Source organism: Lonchura striata, chromosome 1, assembly GCF_050655825.1.
Source record: "Lonchura striata isolate lonStrDom1 chromosome 1, ASM5065582v1, whole genome shotgun sequence".
NCBI classification, from domain to species: Eukaryota; Metazoa; Chordata; class Aves; order Passeriformes; family Estrildidae; genus Lonchura; species Lonchura striata.
In genome coordinates, this window is record NC_140703.1 from 15,877,672 (window position 1) to 15,900,000 (window position 22,329).

A 22,329-nucleotide genomic window follows, 5' to 3' on the forward strand; every position below is an offset into this window, starting at 1 on the left:
GAAACAGTGGCAAATACAAAGCTAATAATTCCAGAATAATGACTTTCTATATCTTCTCCCACTTTGCACAGCATGGTGTCCTCACACGGAACTCCTTCCTGTGTGTCCTGTTTTCTACCCCTGATTAAGTACTACACCCCCCCAGTTCAGCTGCTTTCCTTTCTGCCCTGAAGCTAAGCCTGGCAGTAAGATGTCACAGCTCCTGCTTATTCCGTGGTTTAATCCCAGTTGGAAATAAAACACACAACCTCTCGCTCAATCCCCCTCACTCCTCTTCAGCCCGGGGAAGTGGGGAGGAGAATCAAAAGTAAAACTTTTAGGTTGAAATAAGAACAGTTTCCTGATTGAAAACACAGTAAAATGCAATAATAATGGTAAATAATAATCATAATATAAAGGGAAAGGGGAAAAAAAAATTAAAAGAGTGAGCACAATGCAATTGTTCACCACCCCTTTCCTGAAATCAGATTGGTCCCACTTCCAAGTAACCAAGTTTATACACTGGGCATGAGTTCTATGATGTGGAATATCCCTTCAGCCAGTTCCAGTCACCCATCCCGGCTATGCCCCCACCTAGTTTCCTTTCGTGCAGCCCCTCACTGGCAGAGCACACACATACCAAATAATAATTAAAAAAAAATTAAAAGTCCTTGATTTAGGACCAAAGCACCAATGTGCCATCAACATTATTTCTCACGCTGAATGCGGGCGGTGGGGCTGCGGGGCGGGGTTATCCCGGCAGTGCGGGGGGATACCCGGGGCAGCGGGGGTTTATCCCGGGGATGGGTGGTGGTGTCCCGGTGCAGAGGAGAAGCCCTCCAGGATTCCCCGGCTCCCAGCCCGCCCAGGAAGCGCTCTCTGCCCGCGGAGCAGGATCCGGAGCAGCCCTGCAGGAAGGCTGGGGTCGGGGCCGGGAGAGCCGAGGCTTTGAGCCCCCTCCCAGCGCAGAGCCGTGGTGTGCCGGCCCTGCGGGGCATGGAGCCGGCCGGGCAGAACTCACGGGAGGAGCAGCTGCTCCCCTCTGCCGCTGCCATCCCTGCCTGCTTGCATCCCTGCCGAGAGCGCAGTTCCCCCGTTCCCTTGCCCTTCCTCAGCTCCCAGCCAGTGCTTCTGATGGCACCAGCTCTGCACCCCGGCTCGGTGGGAAATCCGTGTCCCCCCACTCCCCTTGTCATGGCCTTGCCGTTCTGCCTCCTGTCCCCCCAGCCCTAGTGTGTGATCAAGCGTATAATCGAGTCTGACAGCGCAGGGAAGGGGGCTCCCAGCTCACCGATGGGTGCAGCTGCATATGTAACAGCTTTCTGTGATTAAAAAAAAAAAAAAAAAAAAAAAGTGGTCACCTTTTGATTTTACTGCAAGCATAATCTGTCCCAAAAAGTAGCTGAGGATAGGAACATTTGAACGTGCCCGGCACGACCATGGGGAGAGCACCTGGCTGCTGGTAGAGCATCAGGAGCACGGGAAGCTGAAAGGATGGAGCTCTGCGCTCCAGCCATGGCAGGAATCCAGGGCTGAGTGGTCGGAAGAGAAATTGAGTAGCCAAGGTAAAGAGCATCCATTGTAGGACCCAGATGCAAAAACGGGCTATGACAACAATAAAGCCAAAGCCCTGGGAAAAATGTGATGTGTTTGCAAAGCCCTCAATGGGGTCCAGATTAGGTACCCTTTATACCTTGTCTTAGTAAAGCTGTGGACAGGAACTTCATGTACACAGATGATCTTCCTGTTTTGGTTTTCATTCACGTTCAAGCAATAACTCAATGCACTCAAGGCTATGCTGCTGCTAGTAACAGATGAAATCCCTGCAGGAGTGTCCCTTCTGTTGATGCAGTTTGTGCCCTCCTTCCATGGAGACATGACTGGGATCCTGGGAAAGGAGGTAGTTCTTTCTTCCTCCTGACTACCCTGTCATACAGAAGTTACCTGCTTCCTGCCATAGCAAATCTGACCGTAGCAGCAGTGTGTCTGTGGCAACCTGAACTAGGAATTTTTGCAGGATCAGAAGGGAACTCTTCCTTCTACCCTGTCTGCCTGCTGAGATGCTCCCCAGGGCAGTGGTTGTTGGGCATTTGTCAGGTGCTGGTACCACCTCTGAAATGCTGATGGATTTGCTCCTCCAAAGTTCCTGTTTGTTGACAGCTCTCAGAGCAAATCCCTTCTGTTTGTTATGAGTTGCCCGGGGGGAAATATCTGTGTGGACACGTTTGTGACTGCAGCTCTGGAGCGGGGGCTGCCCATCTGGTATCACCTTGCAGCATGTAAATAGCTTGGGCTGGCTGTAAATAGCTTGGAGTGGCAAAATCCTGAGCTGCAGGGCTGCAGAAAGCAACCTCTCTTTATATATCAGCTTGGAACTGCTGGAAACAATCTGTCTGCACAGGTGGTCCACTTCAACATTCAGCAAATACTTGAGGTAGGGACTCAGATTGAGGGGGGTTTTTTTATTATTATTTTTGCTGAAGCTTTCATTTTGCTCATCTGTTTATGTTTTCCTTCATGATTCTGCAGATCACAATTGCATCCTTTCTCTTTTGCTTACTCACTTTCCTTCTTTGCCACGGAGAAGAAAATATTTCCTGCTTTGCCACAGAGAAGAAAAGATTTCAAGACTGGTGGTTTTGTAATCCCTGGCATCTGAGGTACAAAACTGTCCTGTTCACCTGAGCTGTCTCCTTGATTCTGACACTGTCCAATCCCTTATTCCCACCATTAAATAGCTGGTGTTGGATGAAGTGGTCTGGGCACCCATGAGTTTGCAGTATTTTGCCCACCTGTCCAGTAAGTCAGCTCCATGTGGAGCTTGAGTGGTTGTGCAGCATCTTTGAAGTGAAGAAAAAAAAAAAACTCTGAAGATTAAAAGCAGGGTGGGGGGAGGTAATGCCTTTAAAGCTTTAAAAATATTCCCATGAGTGATCTCAGCTTTAGCTGTGGTACATGTCACTCCCTGCTCCTAGATTTATCCCCCCAGTATCCCTTCCCTGATATCTTTGATTCTTACTTTTTAAAATAAAATGGGATCTTTCTTACCATTATGTTTTCCTTCTTCTGCTGCTTTTTTTCTGCAGCAACTGCTAATGCCAGCCCTCTTGATGCTAACTGCTGTTGCTTACTGTTTGGCTGGTTTTGGCCTCAAAACAGTAAATACTGACAGAAAAATTCTTGTCTTGGGTGTTGATGGCATTTGTAAGGGCAGCCTGCCCAACAGTTGCATTCATGGTGGTTGTTGGAGCTCAGCAGGGATGCCAGGCTGGGAAGTGACAGAATCCAGCTAGAGCAGACAAGATATCAAATTGGTTTTTTGTTGCGTTTTTCTGCCTCAGCCTGAGAGTCTTGGAGGAGAAAGAAGAGATAGCAAATACAAAAATCAGGTTCTGGTATCTAAGAAGTAATCTTCTATTTAAAATACTTTTAGGAGAGTAATTAGACTTTTGGCTGTCGTTATTGAAGAAATAAGCCTAAATGTGGCTGGGTTTTGCTCTTTTCTGACACCTGTATCTATGATTATTGTCATCCAACTCTAAGCCCAGCACATCTGGTGCTGTGTTCTGACATGTATCACTTATCAGAAGAGGAGCAACCTTGAGTCTCCTTCAAGAAAAATATCTGACACCAGATGCCTCAGTATGGCACAAGATGTCCATAAATGTTTGTTGCTCAGTTGACTCAATTTCTTTAAGTAATCACTCTGTTTGTTCCCAGTATTCAGCAGGGGCAGTAGATTTTAAGACCTCTTGCTGAATATTCAACTAAGATTGTTTTTGTTTGCTCCTGCAGGAAGGATTCCTGGTTGCTGAACCTGATGTAACTGCGCAGATGGACCAGGAAGAAGAGCAAGAAGAGCCTTGGAGGAGACACACATGGGTGAGGAGCAAGTGATGTCAGTTTATAAACACAGAGCAAGCAAAATGCTCTTCGGGCTGCCTCAGTGCTATTTGAACCACTCTGTTTTATGCAGGTCACATTGAGACTTGCTCTTTCCCCTCAGGGAAAGCAGCCTGCTTGCCTTTGTCAGCTTGCAGGTAAGGGTGTGTAGGAAAAGGGAATATTAGGAATGTGTGAAGGTTTTTTGGGGATAAGGAGACACCTGTAGTATTGCTCTTGGCTCTGCTGTTCATGGCACGTCTGCTCAGGGTCATGTGATGAGGCTGAAGAGCCTCTCCATCTGGGTTTCCATTTGCTCCCAGTCTTCCCTTTACTGCTTCTCCTACATGGTGCAAACAAGGCTCCCTAAGGTAGTAGCTTGCCTGTTTGCTGTGCCAATTCCCAGTGGGAATCACAGCCATGCATTTTGTTCCAGGTGGTGAGCTGGGGCCCCTTCCAGATCACCTTGAATGCACATATCTGCAGGACGTGCTGGCAGCAGGCTCCAGAGGAGGAGAGGAGCAGTTTGGGGACAGCATGGGAGTCAGCGTGGTTGCTCAGAGGTCCAGCAAGGTGGCTGTGAGGAGGGAAAGGAGGTTTAGCTGCCCTGCTCTGACATCAGCCCGGTGAAAAGGTGGGTGAGAAGGGTGGCAGCTTCACGGTAAGTCCCTCACATGGAGCATCCGACCATCTGCTCCGAGTGCATCTAGGGCTTCAGCCAGTGCATCTACTGGTCCAGCACCAGCGCACGCACACCGGGGAACGCTCCTTCCTGTGCAGGGCCTGCGGCAAGGCCTCCAGCCAGAGCTCCCACCTCATCCAGCACCGGCGCGCCCACACAGGCCAGAAGCCCTGCACCTCCACAAGTGCAGCAAAGCCTTCAGCCAGAGCTCCAGCCTCCTCAAGCAGCAGCGCGTCCACACAGGGCTCAAGCTGTACACATGCAGCGAATGCGGGAAGTTCTTCAGTTCTTCCGCAGCAGCTCCACCTGCATCAAGCACCAGTGCATGCACACGGGCCAGCGGCCCTACAAGCATGCAGCCTGCAGGAAGGGCTTCGGCCAGCACCGCCACCTCCTGCAGCCCTGCGGCCATGGGCAGTGCGGGAAGCGCTTCAGGCAGAGCTCCAACCTCATCAACCACACGCACACCTCTTGGGGTCTGGGTGTTGGGATGACCCCAAGATTGTAAAAGTCCTTGTTTCCCAGTCCATGCCAAAGAAGGAGTCTGAATGCATAGGACTGGCTTCTCAAGGTTGTTTCTTTTTCCTTATCTATAACATTCTTTCTCTGACCTGCTGAGTTCTGTCTAGCAAGTCGGCCATGGCATTCTGTCCCCAGTCTCAGGTGGCATTTACATTTTATACTCAAAACTACGTGTACTATGTTTACAATAATGTGCCAATATCTATCACTTATGTTAGACAGTGTGTTTCTACCTTAAACCAATAGAAAAGTGTCACCATCACACCAAGACATGGAGGACAAGAAGGAGAAGAAGGCCAGGACACGCCCAAATCCCTCCATCTGCTACCCCCTCAACCCCATTCTAAAAACCCCAAAATTCTACTTTTTCACCTTGTGCTAACTCAACTATCACATTACTCAAACCCTTGTGGCTTCTAATTCCTCGTACAAAGTTGTCCGTTTTTTCCACAGGTTAAAATTGAAGCTGCAGGTGTTTTTGACTTCATGCCAAGGTCTCCAAGCCCCCTGCCAGGGTCTCAGGGCAGCCAGAGGGATGTCCTGGACTCCGACACACACCCACAGTGAAGCCGTACAAGTAGGCAGTGTGGCTGTGGCTTCAGCAGCAGCCCCACCACTGCTGCCAGCGTTGGGAGAGCTCTCACTTCCAGCCCCAGCTGGTGCAGCACCAGAAGCACCACGTGGAGTAGTTGGTGCAGAGGAGAAGGCTCCATGGATCATAGGAAGCTGGCAGGTGTTGGGAAGACATAAAGCTGCTCCCTGGACATCTTGTAAAGGGCATGAATTTTGGTGGAGGAAGCCCTCAGAGCCTGTCCCTTTTTTGTTTTCCTTTTTAATTTTTTTTTTTACTTTGTGGTATTCACATTTCCTCTGAACAGAGAGAGACTTAGATTTCTCAGGATTTTTCCTGAAAGAAGCTGTGAGAGAAGCAGAGAAAAGAATGATCAAAACAATTCTTATCTCACTTGCTGCTGCTCATTGTTGTGCACATGTGGAATGTGTTAGAGAGATTGTTTACCCAAGGTGATTTCTTAATTGGACACTGGTGATGGTGATTGAGTGACCAATTAGGTCACAGCTGTGGTGGTATTCTTAGCAGAGACAGTCACAGGTTTTTCTAGTTAGTTAGTTAGTGATAGTTCTTGTTAGTGTAATATAGTATAATATAGTATAATAAAGTAATTAATTAGCCTTCTGATATCATGGAGTTCTGTGTATCATTCTTCCCACATCAGGCATCGCAGCACCAATATTACTTTTTTGTTGTTGTTGGATTTATCCAAATCTGTTAGTGAGCACTGTCCCAACACTCAAGCAGGCCACTGCTGAATAAATGAAATTACGTAGAGCACGTTCACTGTGGTGCAGTGTTTGTTGTGAGCCTCTCTTTTGGGGATGAAGAACAGAGGGGTACTTACACAGTATGGTACATTCAAGGACAGAGAGAACCTAGAAATGTTCCAAGGATCAGTGTCTTTTTTTGTTATTTCTAGAGAGGAGTGATTTTTATCCCAATAAAAACCAGCTAAAATTTGTACCTGTTTCCTGTACAAGCTGCCTGTGTTTTCTCTCATGGTAAGGTCGCAGCCTGGGATGATTGCTTCCCATAGAATCCATATCTCCCACATGCCAGCAGTCTTGGCTTTAGATGGTGTTTGCATCTATTTATTTGAAACCCCTGCAATGCTGTGCTGGGAGCCTCTGTGTGCATATTGTGGGCCCAGCTGATGCTGTTCCGGGACCATGCGTATGAAACTGTGTGTTTGCTGGGTTGTATCATTGTTAAATTGACAATTCCACAAATCATGCTGCTGTCTGACAGCTTAGTCCTCAGCAGCAGTTAACTAAACTAACATCCTAATAGGTTTTTCTCTCAGAGTCCTGTTTAGGTGCTTTTGTGGGTGGTACTTTATGAATGTTTCTGTAAGGCTTTAAAAAGTATTTAGGATGACTTTTTCAATTGCAGTCTTTTAATTGTCTGATGAACTGAAAATGAACAGGAAAATGATGAACAGAAAAATTATGGCACTTGAAAAATGAGCTGTGTCAAACTGATCTTGTATTAAATGTTAAACATTTTTTCTTGCATAAAACCTTTGAATTCAAATACCATGGGTTTGCATTGTTAATTATTACAAAGAATAATTACGATTTCTTGGCCGATTCTGAGAATTCTGTGATGTTTTTGTGAGTGGTTTTGACAGTTTTAATAATTACTGTCTAAGGAACATGAGGGATGCAGGATTCTGAGAAAGCAGAAGGGTCTGACCTCTGAGGAGGTCTTCTTCACTTTGAGGAGGAGAATACTACTACTGGAAGTCTGTCCTTAATAGGAATTCTAGCTCAGGCGACCACTTGGTACGGGGGAGGAGGAGGGAACTGGCAGTAATAACAAAGATGTTAATATCTCTAGCATGGAAGAACTCCCTGTAATGAGTGTGGCAGTATATACTGAAATGCCTGTTCCACCCACAAAGACAAATGGGAAGAAATCACAGTGTGCTTCAGGCAAGAAAACGAAGCCATCAAATCTGTTGTGCTACAGAATTTTTATTTTCAGCACCATACATGGGTCTGGTGCAAACAATGAGCTTTCACACAGGGGTGAGCTCCCAAATGGGGGAAATCACTCAGGGAAGAGAGAATGCCCAGCATGAAGAGCACAGGATCCCTAGGAAACAAGGAAGCTGTGACCAGAATATGAGTGGAATTAATGTCTGAGTAATGTGGATACATCCATGCCTCCCTTAGCCACCAACTGCTGCCACAAAGTGCACAACTTCTTGCTCCACCAGCAGCAGATCTGGTTTAAGTCATTTGGTCTCTACTCCCACCTTCTCCCTGAGAGCCTGAATTAATACAGTTGTGCTAAGTGTTCACATGGCTGTACTCTTAAGATCCATGAGATGATCCATGATTTTTAAATGACAGACTTCTCAGAATTCATTCCAAACTTGATTAGTCCAATCTAGACCACAGGCTCATGAGGAGCACGGTATGTACCACTGAGAGGCTTGGAGTCAGAGAAAAGACAGGCCAAAAAAAAAAAAAGGAAAGAAATAATGTGGACAGTATTGCTGTTTGTTCCCAAAAATGACATCATTTAAGAGGTTTGTTGCTTTTCTTCATCTTTTTTTTTAAAGTTTCTAAGAAGGGCTAGACCTGAAAAAGCCTGACACATAGCCTTTGTTGTTTCTGCATTCCCAGCCCCATCAGAAAGTCCATTGCCACCAGAGGATGGAAACTACTATTCATTTTGGTGGTGTCCTTGCTGCACATGCTGTTACCAAAACATTTATTTATTCTGAATAGTAATTCTGCCCCCTAAAGTGGCCAAAAAGATGTCTCTTGCCTCAGAGTTGGAGTTGCAGCCAATTGTGTACATTTGCAGAATAGACAAAGCAAGGCCAGGGACATGACATTTACAGAGTAAAAGGTGCCAGGAGCACAGAAGCCAAGCAGTATTAACCCAGGTGAACTCTTCTGCTCTAATACTGTTTCTGTTAGTTTTCAAACTAGGCTCATGGAGAGCCTGCTGATGGGCATTACCTGCACCCAGTTAAGTCCTCACAGGGGCACTGCTGCTGTGCCCTTACTCTCCACTCCTGCCATGACAAGCCAGGGCACTTTGTGCTCTCTCTGTTCAGTCATTATAAATCCCCTGGTTCAGAGCCTATAGCACCCAGTTCAGCTTCATTACATGGTTAATTCAGGTTCCCTTAGCTGGGAGCCAGGCAGAGTGGGAGAACTATGAATATCGGAGGACATTTTCTTATTCTCTCCTAGTCATTCATTGAGGTACAAGAAGAATAGGCCATTTGGGGATCAGCCTCTTTCTAGAGATGGCAAACAAAAGTGCTGTGAGGATTTGGCCTGACTGCATGACTTCTCAGAGAGCTGGTTGTCATGTTCTAAAAACACCAGGTTGCCACCTAACTAGCTGTGGCCTGGACAATATGTTGGTTTTGATGCATCTCATGCCTTGGTCTTCTAGACTTCTAGCTCTTGCTGCAAGTGCCCCCATGGACAGCCTTGTTCATCTGGCAGTGAGTGACTGAATGTGGGCTGTGGCAAACAATTTTACTCCAGAATATACTATATAGAGAGAATATAGTACACTAATACCTTATGCAGAGCAGATGGACAGGGACAGCACCCAGGTTCACTCCCTGGGGGTGTACTATACGTGGGTGAAACAACATAAGAGTCCTAATCAGCTGAGTAAGGTGATCGATGCTCATGCAGCATTTTTGTGTTGCCACTTGATGTGCTGAAGTACACCAGTGTGTTACCCTTCCCTTTGCTAGAATTTAGTGTTAACCTGCAGGCAGCTGTTTTCCTTTTCCTTTTCTGTTTTCCTCCTCCCTACTGGCAGCCTCACAAACACCAGTGTTCTCCCTCACTCACCTAAACAGTTTGCCCAGTATTTAGACCATTACTTTTTTTTGTTTTCCCATTAATCTGAACTAGTTTAATCATGAAATCAAGTGTAATTTAGATGCTGAAACAGGAAATCCGTTAAGCTTAGCTGCAAGGGAAGTTTTTACATTGATTTTCTTGCAAGTAAGGTTGAGCTTTTCACAGAAGTGTGTGGATCTCAGATGTTCCCAGTAATACTTGGGATGCTATCCACACTCTGCCTTTCAAAGATCTTTGAAGTAATACAAAATTAGGCTTCTGCTCTTCAAACACATTTTAAAATATGTTCTCTGCATGCTGCACATGCTTGAGTGTTTAACTTTTATATAGACTTATAATTATCTTGAAAACCTCTAAATCCCTTTGTTTTTGGGAGCTCTGTAACTCCAAGCTCATTGATATGATGAGGGAAGTTGGAACACTTAGGAATTGTTTCATCTACAATGCAGCATCTTCTCTTAATTAAGAAGTGTCTCTCATCAGGATGACAGGCTGTCCATGGAGACCTCTTGATTACAGAGCTCTGCTACAGTAACTTTCCTTTTACAGCTATTCACAAGAACCAGCCTAAGTTGCATTTTACTGAAACTGGTGAGAGAAATTTTTCATTCAAGCACCATACTGGCCTGAACAGAAGGCAGCCCAGATCCCTCTTCTGAGGAGCAAAGACAAAAACTTTTATATATATAAATATATATTTCTATTTAAAGAGGGGAAAAAAAGAAAAAAAAAGAAACATCCAAACTCCAAACACATTTCATAATTTCCCTCCCCCAGTACTAATTAAAACATACCTTAGGCTCAGAGGCTGCTACCCACACAAGTTCTTTCACTCTGTCCATGGGGTGAAGGCCTTCCAGTGCATGGGACCAAGTGCTGTCCAAGCCTTGGCAGCTCAGCTCCACAAAGATCCAGTTCCAAGTTGCATCAGTTGGCTCTGGCTGCCAGGGTTGCACATTGCTGTCTCTGTAAATTGGCTGCACTGGGGTGTTGTGTGCACTGTGGTTTTACCAATTTGAGTCTTTTTACTCTCTCAGAAATCCTGAACACTTGACTGTGCTGAAAGCTTCAGCTCAAGAAGCTGAGACTCCAAGTTATAAAGAAAAGCATTCCAGGTACCAGGTCCACACACCCTTTCTGTATGCACTCAGTAACTGTGGCCAAGTTCATGCATGAAGATTTGTAGGACCTGCATTTTAGACAGGTATTGTTCAAACTTTAAATGCATAGGTCTACTCTTCAAAAATTGCCCAAAATTGCCAAAAATCTGAAAGAGAAATGCAGGAGAGTTTACATAGCTAAAATAGCCTTCAATTTAGTGACCTCAGCTTCCTTACAGAATCAGTGATGTGAAGATGAGAGGGGTTGCAAACCCCTTGTCAGGGATGCTGTCAGCAGCGGGGCTGTTCCCTGAGGGCAGCCCCAGAGCCAGCAACAGTAGATCCTGCTGGGCTATGTCCTTCCAACAGGGCCAGGGGCCAGAGGCCTCTGGGCATTCTCATTTGGCTGTCTTGCTTTGGCCCATATTTCCCTCTACATCCTCCTGCCAGAGGTTCATTTGCAAGGACCATGGGTGACTTTTCTGTCACTGCACATAAATTTAGTAATGACTAGTAGACATACCGGTCCTTAGGAAGGACACAACAGTGGGCAGTGTATCTTTACACTTTTTACACACTTTACACACCTTTTACACACTTTACACAAGGTAAAGCTTTTAGCTTTTTGTGCTACTGCTTTACCTGATCTCCACACTACTTGATGTTAAAACTCCTTGCCAAAACTTTTAACTCCAAGGTGAGCAGGCCTGAGGCCTGTAGAAAGACACATTCTGGTTTTGCCAGGACACAGAGAATTTTGAGAGACTAAATTAATTAATGATTTAGCAGGCTCTTGAGTGTAATATGCAACCAGTTGGAGCTCTGCCTCTCACTACCCTGCAGTACCTATTCAGAGACAAGTGCACTGAGTGATTTGTTGCTCAAAGAGAAGATCTGATAACTAGGACATGAAAATCACTCCCACCTGCTCTGGAGAGGCTGATGGAAACCAACATGTCATGTAAGCAGAAAGGATTTCTGTCACACAGCAAGGATTAAATGAAAACACTACACGTGCTGTAATAAGTGGTCCTGTGCCATTTGAGGCATTTTCTTCAGGCTTCTTTCTCTAATTCAGAAATGGCCCTGAATCACAAACCTGTACCTACAGCCAGATGCTCATGGATAAGTGCACAAGTTGCAACCAGGAATTCCTGTGGGAGCTGCAGGGCATCTCATTTTGGCTGGCACGGACACTTTCCCACCCAGAAGTGACTTCCTGCAGAGCTCTGAGCTGGGTGACCTCTCCGTGTTTCTGTTGTCAGGTCTTCCTCACCCTCATTAGGTTTTAAGCTATGGATGGACACCTTTCTTGCTCCATGTTGGCTTGGAGACTTCTGCAGAGGGGGAGCATTGAGGGACAGACAGGAGTGATAAAGAAGCCTGAAGAAACACTGAGCACTTTTACTGAGAGCACTGAGCACTTTTTTAGGTGATAAAAGAGAGGATGAGTGACAATTTTCAGAGCAAAGGGATGCTGTGCCTTGCACAGGGAAATACAGGGCAGAGCTGGGAGCTGTTTCTCCTGCACCTGACTGCTGATAACACCTATCAGACATGATCTAAACACGTAAATGCTGCTTAGGTGACTCCTACAAATAATGTGAGTCTTAAACCAATACTGAGACAGGATCTGAATGAAGCTAATTGTTTATGACACAAAAATAATCCAGAGTACTGCAGACCTAAGGACAAAGAGGCCAAAAGAAAAGAGCATGCCTCAAATAAAAAGATAAAGGCTTTCTGAATTAAAAATAAGGTTTTACATTTGCAAGAACAGAGGAGAGTTTATCCTTCCTCTGAAGGAGTTCGACTCCATAGAGTACCTGCATGGATTTTTTTGTATGAAAATGGTGGGCAGAATGTATTTTCTGTTATCCTGTGAATGGTATGATATTTATGGAGGGTCTGCTGCTCCACTGGAGAATATTTGGTTTATTGCCCAGTAATCAAAAAAATGGGTTGAAAACTATTCATGTAAACTGCTCACATCTTAGCAAAAACTGGGCAAATTATTTGCCTGCAGGATAATAAAAAGGCAGATTGGTGGGAGCTTTTCCTGCTTTTATTCTCCATGGTGACAACTCAAAGGCAATGACTTCGATGTTGTACGCATGGCAAATGTATAATGCTTGGTAACTGGGGATGTGGATGTCTACCAAAAAGCTATAAAAGTGTTACATTTTCATTATAGAGTATTGTTACATTCTTCTTCCCCTCATATTGAAAAAGTTCATTACAGGGGAGGATAATCTAAGTAAAATAACAGCAGAAAAGAAAGCCACTCACTCACTGTGTGATGGCTGGGAAATGGCTGTGGCAGGCAGCAACAGAGGCAGGAAAAAAGCCCAGCCCATCTGTAAACAGCAAGAGAACTGTACTCCTGGGCCAGGGCTCAAGTTTCCCTGGACTGAATTTTGCTTTTAAGCCAAGCCTGTCAGCTTCTAGTTCACACTTGTAACTCACATGCAAGTAATAGCACCTTGGAACTCCATTTGCTTTCTGACTCATTAAATGCTGTTCCTCTCTGCCACTGCCCTCACCAAGGACAATGAAACCTGAATGCATTTGCTCCTGCTGTTTGCACTCCACAGCTCTGACTGCAGCTGCCCTGGGGTTAAAAAAAATACTGACCAATTTTGAAATTATGTTCAGCTTTAATTTTTAAAATGTTTCCAGTAACACCCCTGCTTGGGCTTGAGAGACTATCTAGAGGGCTTGGGGTTTTGTTGGGGCATTCTGTAATTTTTGTTTTTATAGGAGGTAAAAGTGCTTTTACAAAATGCCACTTATTCTACATCCAAACCAGTTGGAACCCCAAGGCACCACATTAAAGGCTGACTGGAAATAGCCAAGGGAAAGCAGAGGGGTCATAGAAGCATTACAAGCATGACAAAAAATGACAGGCAAAAGGGAGAAGAGGTGATGGCCTCCCCTGGCAAGGGTCCCTGTGCAGGCAGGGGTGAACGTCAGAATTATAAAGGTCAGAAAAGCATTCACATGGAAATCATGGCAGGTTCCTTCCTTCAATATTAGCTAACTTTAAATTTCTGCTGTTTCTAATGCTGGTAAATCCAGCTGGCATTTTTGAGATCACATCAAAATGATAGCTGTTCCTTCACATCATGCAGTAGATACCTTCTCTGATCTTCCAGGAAATGAGAAAAGGACTTTACAAGCCTCAGGTGACATGAGGGTGGTTTCAATATCACAGGTGTTGTAGAAAGCATGTACAGCTGGCAAAGCCTGGTGAAGACGCTACACCACAGAGGTTTCTGGAATTACAGGGGCAAATCTGCAGCACCTGGTAGATGCCAAAGGTTTCTTTGTTCCTGGATTCTACTTTGCTCCAGTAAAAAATGGGCTAAATCCCATTTTAGCTTTTATTTCCACATGTGCCAAACCCAGTACTTGGTGACGAAGAACGGATCCTCACCCACATCTTGTGTGAAAGCTACCTGGAGAAAAAGACAGCTCCATGCAGTTTCTCAATGATCTCCACATCACTAACATTATTTTCAGAATAGCCCAGGCATGATAAACACTGTGATGCTGCCTTTATGTACCTGGAACAGCTTGTGGCAAGGTTTGACTGCTGAAATATTTTGTGATTGCTCCTTCTCAGGGGTCTCTCCCAGAAGCTGTCCTTTATCTCTCAGAGATGCAGCTCTGGGGTGCTGATAGCCACCCCTGACCCAACACCAGTAACAAAGGTGGAGAAGTTAAAACTCCAGTCCCTTTTACCATATGTCAGCACAAAGACCTGAGCAATTCTGGCTGCCTGTTTCAGATCATAAATGTTGAGGGTTTATCAAAAATTTAAAGTATTCAGAGTGCTAGTTTTGTTAATTTTCCCTTTCAGTGGAAATGGAGTGTTCTGAGGATGTTCACACCGAAACCACCCACTGGAACTTTTACAATGTACTTTAAAGGAATAATGGGATTGATGAGAAGTCATTACCATTGATATTTATTTTCCCATTCCATTATGTCAAAACCTTTTTTTTCTCCAGTAGCCAAGATCACTTTTTTTGACAGTACAGCCAAATCTACTGCTAAAGCTTGATCCTGCTTTTGATCTAGGGGCTCTTTTAAATTTTTACAGGATTCTCTCTCATTATCTATTTTCTTAGCATATCACTGTTGTGATGCTGTCATTTTAAGACTACAAACCTCTCCATGTCCTTGACATGACCCAGACATCTGTATCTAGTAAGAAAAGGATTTTAATTTTATGCCAGCAATAAAAATTCATCACTGGAAAACTTATAATTTAAGACCCCATATTAACCAGGCTCATTATTTCCCAGCACTAGCATTCTGCAGGTGTTCTGAAAGATGGCACAGACACAAACCATTACTTCTCTCCTGAAACATGAGGCTCCTCTCTAGCTGTCTGTCAGTCTCTGGGCCCCTGCTCCCCTGCTGCAGGAGTCACAGGTCATTAGGGTTGTGTAGCTGTGCAGACACTCTCTAGTCACCCCTCACTTCTTGATTTGGTCCATTTGCTGCTGCTGCAGACACATTTCTAATGGGAAAAATAAAGGTGGCCTGAGGACAGACATGATTAGTAACTGAAAATTCCTGCAGATTTGTACAGAGATACAAATCCAAAATTGTAGAGCAAGGTTGCTGATGCTCAGATCTGACTTAAGGGACTTAAGGCCTCCTTTTTTCTGCAGCTGAAACTTTTATCATCTGGTAAAACTCACAGAATCACTAGTCATAAAATCTTTAGTACTTTTCCAGGTACTTAGATTCAAGAGATGTTTCCAAATTCTCACAAACAGTTGTTTGTACAATTAGAACAGTTTTCTTAAAATAATTAGCTTGCAACTACTTACTTATAAGCTAGATACATAAATGGCAACTTCTTACACACAGTGCACAGATACACCAAAGTACCAGCACTGCACAAACAAAACTGACTCAAATAAATGAAGACTTGTATTTTTAATACACAGAGCTCATTCCTGAGGGCTTGATCAAATAAACTAGAGTGACTGAGATAAGGGACAGAACATAACTGAAATGAGATGATTGTAATACTCAGGCTTTCAGTATTATTTAAAATACAGAGGTATTCAGAGACTGTAAAACTGCTGGTTTGGCCCCTTTCTGGCATAGTTAGATGCACTTTCAAATTTCTATGTCAAGTGTTTCCTGGGGCTAAGGGAAATTATAGCAGGCTAAACTGCCTTGAAATTCATGGCACAGGGGTTGCCAAGGTTTTCAGACTAACAAAATACCAACTTACTAAAATCCTCATATGTCAGGAATTAAATGTTTGATTTAAAACAGCATGGAGTGTAGCTCTGTAGACTTCTTAAAGCCTCAGAGACCTCAGATGGCAGGCACCTGCCCACCTCTTGCTAACTGTGCTATGATTTTCCTAAGAACACACAATTAATGGTAAAAAAAAGATTAAAATACATAAAATGTTACGTCTCTCCAGCCATAATACAGACAGATGGTAAATGCAGTTGCTAAGTTGCTCTCCCTGTTTGAAAAGTCATGACACTCAGGCAGTCAGGTCCCCAGTGCTGGTAGAAGGGAAACATCAGACCCGTTTTAAATGGATAAAAGAACAGGGCCCCAGGAACTCTTGACCCATCAGCCTCGCCTCTGTGCCCTGAAAGATCCTCCTGAAAGCCATCTCAGGGGAGATGGATGGGAGAGAAGTGATTAAAGCTGGCTTGGCTTCACCAGGGACAAATCACACCTGCTTACTCAGAGACCTTCTTGGCAGAGTGTTTGCACTGATGGATAAGAAAACATCTGATGTCATGCACCTTGACTTCTGGCCTTTGACACAGTCCCACACAACATTTAATTTCTAAACTGGAGAGAGATGGGTTTGATGGATGGACTGCTAGATGGACAAGGAATTGGCTGGATGGCCACATCCAGAGCATCAGTAAATGGCTCAGTGTCCAAAAGGACATCAGTTACAAGTGTTGTCCCTCAAGGGCCTGCACCAAGGCTGACACTGTTCAACCTTCATTAATGGCACAGACAGTGGGACTGAGTGCCCTCTCAGCAGTCTGTGGGTGACACCAAGCTGGATGATGCCAGGGATGCCATTCAGAGTGACCCTGGGACAGGCATGAGGAGCAGGCCCATGAGAACCTCAGCCAAGTGTGGGGTGCTACACCTGAGTCAGAGCAATCCCTGGTATTGATGCACACTGGGGGAAGAATGGATTGGGAGGCCTGAGAGGGACTTGGGGAACTAGATGATCTTTAAGGTCTCTTCCAAACCACACTACAATTCTATAATTTTACAGTGGTGGATGAAGACTGGACATGAGCTAGCCATGTGGTCTCACTGCCCAGAAAACCAACCATATCCTGGGCTGCATCAGGTGAGTGACCAGCAAGCCAAGGAGTGGAATTTCCCTCTGCTCCATTCTCTTGAGACCCCACACAGTGTACTGCATTCAACTCTGGGACCACCCACACAAAGACATGAACCTGTTAGAGCAGATCCAGAGGAGGGAGACAAAAATAGTCAGAGGGGCTGGAATACCTCTTCTATAAAGACAGGCCAAGAGAGTCAGCACTGTTAAGCCTGGAGAAGGCTCCGTAGAGACCTTAGAACCTTCCAGTGGCTAAAGGGGCCTACAAGAAAGTTGGATATGGGCATTTTACATTGATTTTCAAGTAAAAGAGGGTAATTTTAGATTAGATACAAGGAAGAAATTCTTTACTGTGAGGGTGATGAAATTCTGGAACAGGTTGCCCAGAGAAGCTGTGAATGTTCTATCCCTGAATGTGTTCATGGCCCCAGCTGGATGGGGCTTTGAGCAACCTCCTATGTAGAAGACATCCCTTCCCTTCACAGAGGTTTGAAACTTTAAATGTTGAAATTTTTAAAGGATACCTCCTGCACAAACAATTCTGCAATTCCACAATTGTATGCTCCTGCTGGCTAATTTCTCTCTGGCCAGGAAGACCCAGGACTGGGATTTCCAAAACTACAGTCATCACTAGAGGAGCATGGGAGAAGAATGTTTTCCTTTCATCAACTCACCCTCTCACATGAAAACTGACATCAAATCTATGGGGATTAGTTTTCCTCTCCTCTGACCATTCCTGGTGGGTAAACTATCTGGCAAAGGAGTAATACAGAAATTAATCTATAATTTTTATGGAGAACTGCAGTGACATTAAAAACAGTACTGCCAGTATAAGCATGTGAGGCCAGACAGCTTCCCAAATTCCCAGAGGAACAACAAAGATGTTATTTCAGAGGCTGATAATGTCCCTAACACAACAGGGCACTAAGTTGTTTCTAGGTATAATAGGAATTAAGATACTGGACCTTAAAATGTTCCCATCATCTTCCCTCACATGATGATTTTAGCAGCTAAATAAATGACTGCATAATACTCTATGAAAACCAGAATGTCAGGCTTCCAAATGGTGTGAAGCACTCACTTCTAAATAAAGCTATTCCTGAGACAACAGCCACTAAAACCACATCCCAACCAAAGTGAATGGAATAGTTTTAAGTGAAAAAGATGACTTTCAAAGCTGGTATCCATCCACAGTGCTTGTTCTTTTCCCACTGCTGTTCCTGCTCTCTTCAGCAGTAGTTTCTCCTGGGAAACTATTCCCAGAAAGGATTGATACCAGCGGCACAGGATGATGGTCTGCAGCTGCCCTTTGATACTGATACTGTCCCCTTTTTGCTTCCTTGAAACAAAAAAGCCACTCACTAGAGTGGCAGAAGTGTCTGGTGGTGCTGGAAGCAGAGCAGTAGGAAGGCTAGAGCACTGCTTTTAAAACAGCAGAGTAGGTACTCCAGCTTGAAGCTCTACAGGGGCACAGTTGAGCTGCAAGGAAATGCAACAGCATCAAAACAAAACACAGTTGGGGGCAGGGGGGAAACAAATCATGCTCTCATCACAATAAAAGCTACTTTGACCCATTTTCAAAACAATACATCAATCTCACCTGCAACTCTCATCACACAACGAACAGAACTAAATATATTGAACAAACCAACTCATAATTGTCTCTTTCCCCATTCAGCCCTTATCAAGGTAACATCTCATCAGTCATTTTCTTACAGTGTCTGAAAGGATGTGGATTTTCTTTCATGATTTAGGGCCTGATCAGCTGGAGGCAGTCTGCAGTTGTAAGAACAAGGCCTCCTCCCAGCACAGGGGTGATACAGAAAAAGCTTTCAGTGTGGAAACAATTTTGATCCAAACAGAACTGAGGAGACAGAGAGAGCAAGAGGTACACAGGCCTCCCTCTGCACATGGGACAGGGCAAGAGGCACAAAGGCAGCTCATTTGTAGTTCAGGGCTGCAGGGAGGGCTGCAGGGACAGTAGGAATGTGGCTGCCCTCCAGTGCAGAATGGAGGGCGCTGGAAAACAGGGTGCCAAAGAGAGCCCTAGCCTCATTTTCCTGGCAGATTCCCAGAGCCTCTGAGATAGAGTGCTGTCCATGGGAGTCTGGCTCTTACAAAAGCCTCAGCTCCCCTGGATGAAAGAAAAAATTGAAACAGTCCATGGCTGATGGCTGCAAAGGTTCACAGAGGCATGTCTTGCTTGTTGCTCTGCATCTTCTCTGCAGTCACTTCATGACATCCAGCCCATCAACATGACAGGTCCACAACAAGTTCAAACCACAAGGGACATCCTTGTTGGGAAATCATTCTGAGAGGAAAGAGAGAAGATTAAATGTCAACAGGAAAGCTCTCGTTGGAACAGACAGAGGGACAGACAAAGCTTTGACAGAGACACAACAGTAACAGCCTTGTACACTCACAATCCAGTCCTCTCTCCCACAGCCAAGCTACTCTAATGATAAGGTCTCCCTCATGGTGCAGCCTTCCCCAGCTGGGTTAGATTGGGAAGATCCCCTTCCCCAGCAACCATGAACTTATCAGGCCTCACCAAGCTTGGATTGTGGCAGGATGTTTTGCACTTGCTGGTATCCTAGGGGAGGAATGCTTTTGGCATGAATGGCCCCCAAGGGAGCCCATGGGCCCATGCACCCATGGGAGTCTGAGATCTCACCCCTTTCAGAAAGATGTCTCTTACATCATCCCCTGCTACCAGCCCTGTCCCAGTCCAGAAGAACAAGAGCCTCTCAACCCTTCCTTAACAAGAATCAAGGCCAAAGCAAAGCTGTAATTTCTGTAAGGCCTGGGTAACTTCCCTACCAAGATCCTCCTGAATGCTAGATAAACTCCTACCATCTTGGATTACCAGGCCACAGATGCCAAAGACATCCCTTACTTCCCCAGTCCCAGACACATCTGGCTTTCCCCTCCTTCATGGACTCCTGTGTAAGAGTTATTACCCTTTCTGGCTTCCTGCCCCCCCAGTTCCTTTCCCTCTTCCCACAGGGAGTGACACCTAGACCCCAGGTGTCACTCTCCTGGAAAACCCCCTTGCCCATCAACTTGGGTTAGTAACCCCTGCCTGGTGGCTCTCTGCTCAGCCTATTTGGACGAGGACCACCAGACATGGCCTCACTGTTTTCTTGGGGTCCTTTTTCCTCTTCTTGTCAGAGGCATTGAGGTAGGCCTGTTCCCTGGCCCTGTAGGAAGGGCCTCGGCTCAGCTCCCTCTCGCTGTAGGGGGGCAGGCTGTCCTCCTCCTCCTCCTCGTCCTGCTCGGGGGACGACGACTGCTGCGGCGGCGGCTGCGACTTCTCGGCTTTGTAGGTGGAGGGTGGTGACCAGGCGTAGTACGTGCTGCCTCCTCTCTGGCTGGGCTGCGAGCTCAGCTTCGAGGGGGTCGCACAATGGTCACCGCTCTCGTCATAGCTCCGGGATTTCCTCTCCAAGACGCTGCTGAGGTAGGAGTGATCGTATTTCTGGCTCCCTCCGGGCGTCCTGCTCACCAGCCTGGGAAGGTGCTTCTCCTCGTGGGCCCGTCTCCGTGGCGGGCTGTAGGACCAGCCCCGATCCGAGTCCGTCAGCGGCTCCCGGTTGCCCCTGCAGCGCTTGGTGTAGTATTCCTCCAGGGAGCTGTCCTGGTGGGGCAGCCCCCCGCCGCGCCCGCCGTGCGACTCGGAGCGCTCGAAGCGCCGCATCTCCTGGCTGTCCGCCCGCCGCGGCCGCTGGCTGTAGGACTCGGCAAAGGCCGCCAGCTCGTCCATGGACACGGCCGGCACTCCCACGGAGAAACTCTTACGGGACAGCATCTCCGACTTGGATCTCTGCTGGCTGGAAGAGGGAGGAGGTAGAGTTAGAGGGCAGGATCCAGCTGCATGCATCCTCTAGGCTGCCTGCAGACAATGGAGGGAAACAGGCCCTCCTGGGGGCATGAATCATCTGAGCTGTTTTCATCATCTTCCACAGGAAGAGAATCTATCACATCCTTGAAACCCTGGGTTCTCTTTGCTGAATGTAAAGGCAGCTTAGTGCCGGTAGCTCAGGCTCTTCATGTCTAATGTTACCTGAGGTTATCCCCAGGGTGCACCTGCCCTGTCCTCCAACATGCAGGGCTGGACCTGCTTCTCCTTCATCCTAGAGCTTGTGGGTGTATATCCTGCTGAAAAACCCAAGAGCCCAGCTATAGAAGCTCACAGCAGGGCAGTTTTGAAGCAGGTTTAAAGACAGTGAGCTGGTACAATAGCCCAGTACTGAAGGAAGAAAACCCCTGCCATTGCTTTTTGAATGCTGGGATGCTTGAGGGAAGGGTTATGCTATCTCTCTTCTAGGCACCAGAGTGCGAGTCCTTCGAGCCTGGAGCACCTGTCTAGCTGCACCAAAGCAGGAGGGTATGACTCCTATATAATAAAGCACACCAGCACTGGGAAGTGCTGGAGGCATCAAGTACGAAGCTCAAGAGAGAGATTTCACACTATGGGAAGGCTGGCTTGGTTCCGTATTGCTCTCACTTTCACATCCCACTGGGACTGGGGCTTGTACCTAGCTTTACCCAGCTGGGTAAGCTTCAGCAGGCTTGTGGCAATCAGCTTTATTCTGACCTCATCTAATGATATGTCCAGATTTCCTATTTCTCTCTAGCCACTCTCTCCTGCTAAGCATAACACAGGCAGCAGGAAATAGGGGACAGCTAACAGTCCATCTGTCCCTTCTGCTTTCTTTACCACTTTGCCAGATAGAGGCGCCCCCCGATGTGGTGTCCCTCACCTGTGCCAGTAGCTGTCCCGCTCATCCCTGTAATCAGACACAGCCTGTGATCTGGAGGTGCTGCCGCTGCCCACGACTCCTGCCCAGTACTCGGCGTCGCCGTCCATGTCCCCCGCGGGGGGCAGAGGCTTCCTCCGCGCCTGCCGGTAGGGCTGGCGGAAGTTCAGGTCCTCCTCGTGCAGCGAGCTCAGCTCAGAGACAGTGTTGTTATCTGCAGGGAAGGATGCAGGAAAGAAATGAGATGGGCATTGCCTGATGGCAGCCAGGCGGGGATTCTGAGGGTATCACAAACGGTGCGAGATGCCAGTGCTCCAGATAAGTGACTTCAGCCTTCAGAAAGAGCTTTCCACCTGTGAGCTCCCTGCCCTTGCAAGGTGGTCACCAAGCTTGGTGGGACACCACTAGAGCACAGAAGTTGTGCCACCTCCCCTTTTCCTGGTGTGAGACAGGCTGGCTCTGGATTTGGCCCGACTTGCCCAGTTAAAACAAAAGCAACTCCCTCAAAAAAAAGATTAAGGAAAAAGTAAAAGTCTATCTGAATCACTGTCAGTCTCTACTCCATCAAGCACACTGACATCTGTAGGCCTGACATACCAATCTGCAGAGGTCTTTTTATAGTAAATC

At 46.2% G+C, this 22,329-nt stretch overlaps 2 protein-coding genes across 11 annotated transcripts in view; one reads left to right on the plus strand and one right to left on the minus strand.

Annotated features, from left to right (window-relative positions):
* The first annotated feature begins 1,700 nt into the window (after positions 1-1,700).
* LOC110480162 (uncharacterized) lies at positions 1,701-6,602 on the plus strand. Of its 4 annotated transcripts, XM_021547919.3 has the most exons (6): positions 1,701-2,413; positions 2,509-2,639; positions 3,775-3,861; positions 3,956-4,019; positions 4,298-4,434; positions 4,642-6,602. In XM_021547919.3, the coding sequence occupies exons 3-6, from the start codon at positions 3,814-3,816 to the stop codon at positions 5,035-5,037; spliced, it is 645 nt and encodes a 214-aa protein (XP_021403594.3). In that variant the 5' UTR covers positions 1,701-2,413; positions 2,509-2,639; positions 3,775-3,813; the 3' UTR covers positions 5,038-6,602. The 4 variants fall into 4 exon arrangements, 1 of the variants encoding a protein (XP_021403594.3); XR_014958076.1 differs by lacking the exon at positions 3,956-4,019 and having other exon boundaries at positions 2,037-2,413; positions 4,298-4,495; positions 5,519-6,602; XR_013339440.2 differs by lacking the exon at positions 3,956-4,019 and having other exon boundaries at positions 2,038-2,413; positions 4,298-4,495.
* Positions 6,603-14,538: 7,936 nt separating this feature from the next.
* ILDR2 (immunoglobulin like domain containing receptor 2) overlaps positions 14,539-22,329 on the minus strand; it is a 40,224-nt gene continuing 32,433 nt past the window's right edge. For 4 of the 7 annotated variants that reach the window (XM_021547925.4, XM_077781187.2, XM_031505859.3 and 1 more), the window contains 3 exons: positions 21,706-21,916; positions 20,079-20,772; positions 14,539-19,253 (listed from right to left, as the gene is read on the minus strand). In XM_021547925.4, the coding sequence (XP_021403600.1) occupies positions 19,218-19,253; positions 20,079-20,772; positions 21,706-21,916 (941 nt within the window). In that variant the 3' untranslated portion in view covers positions 14,539-19,217. The other 3 variants (XM_085590090.1, XM_085590105.1, XM_085590097.1) reach the window with 2 other exon arrangements.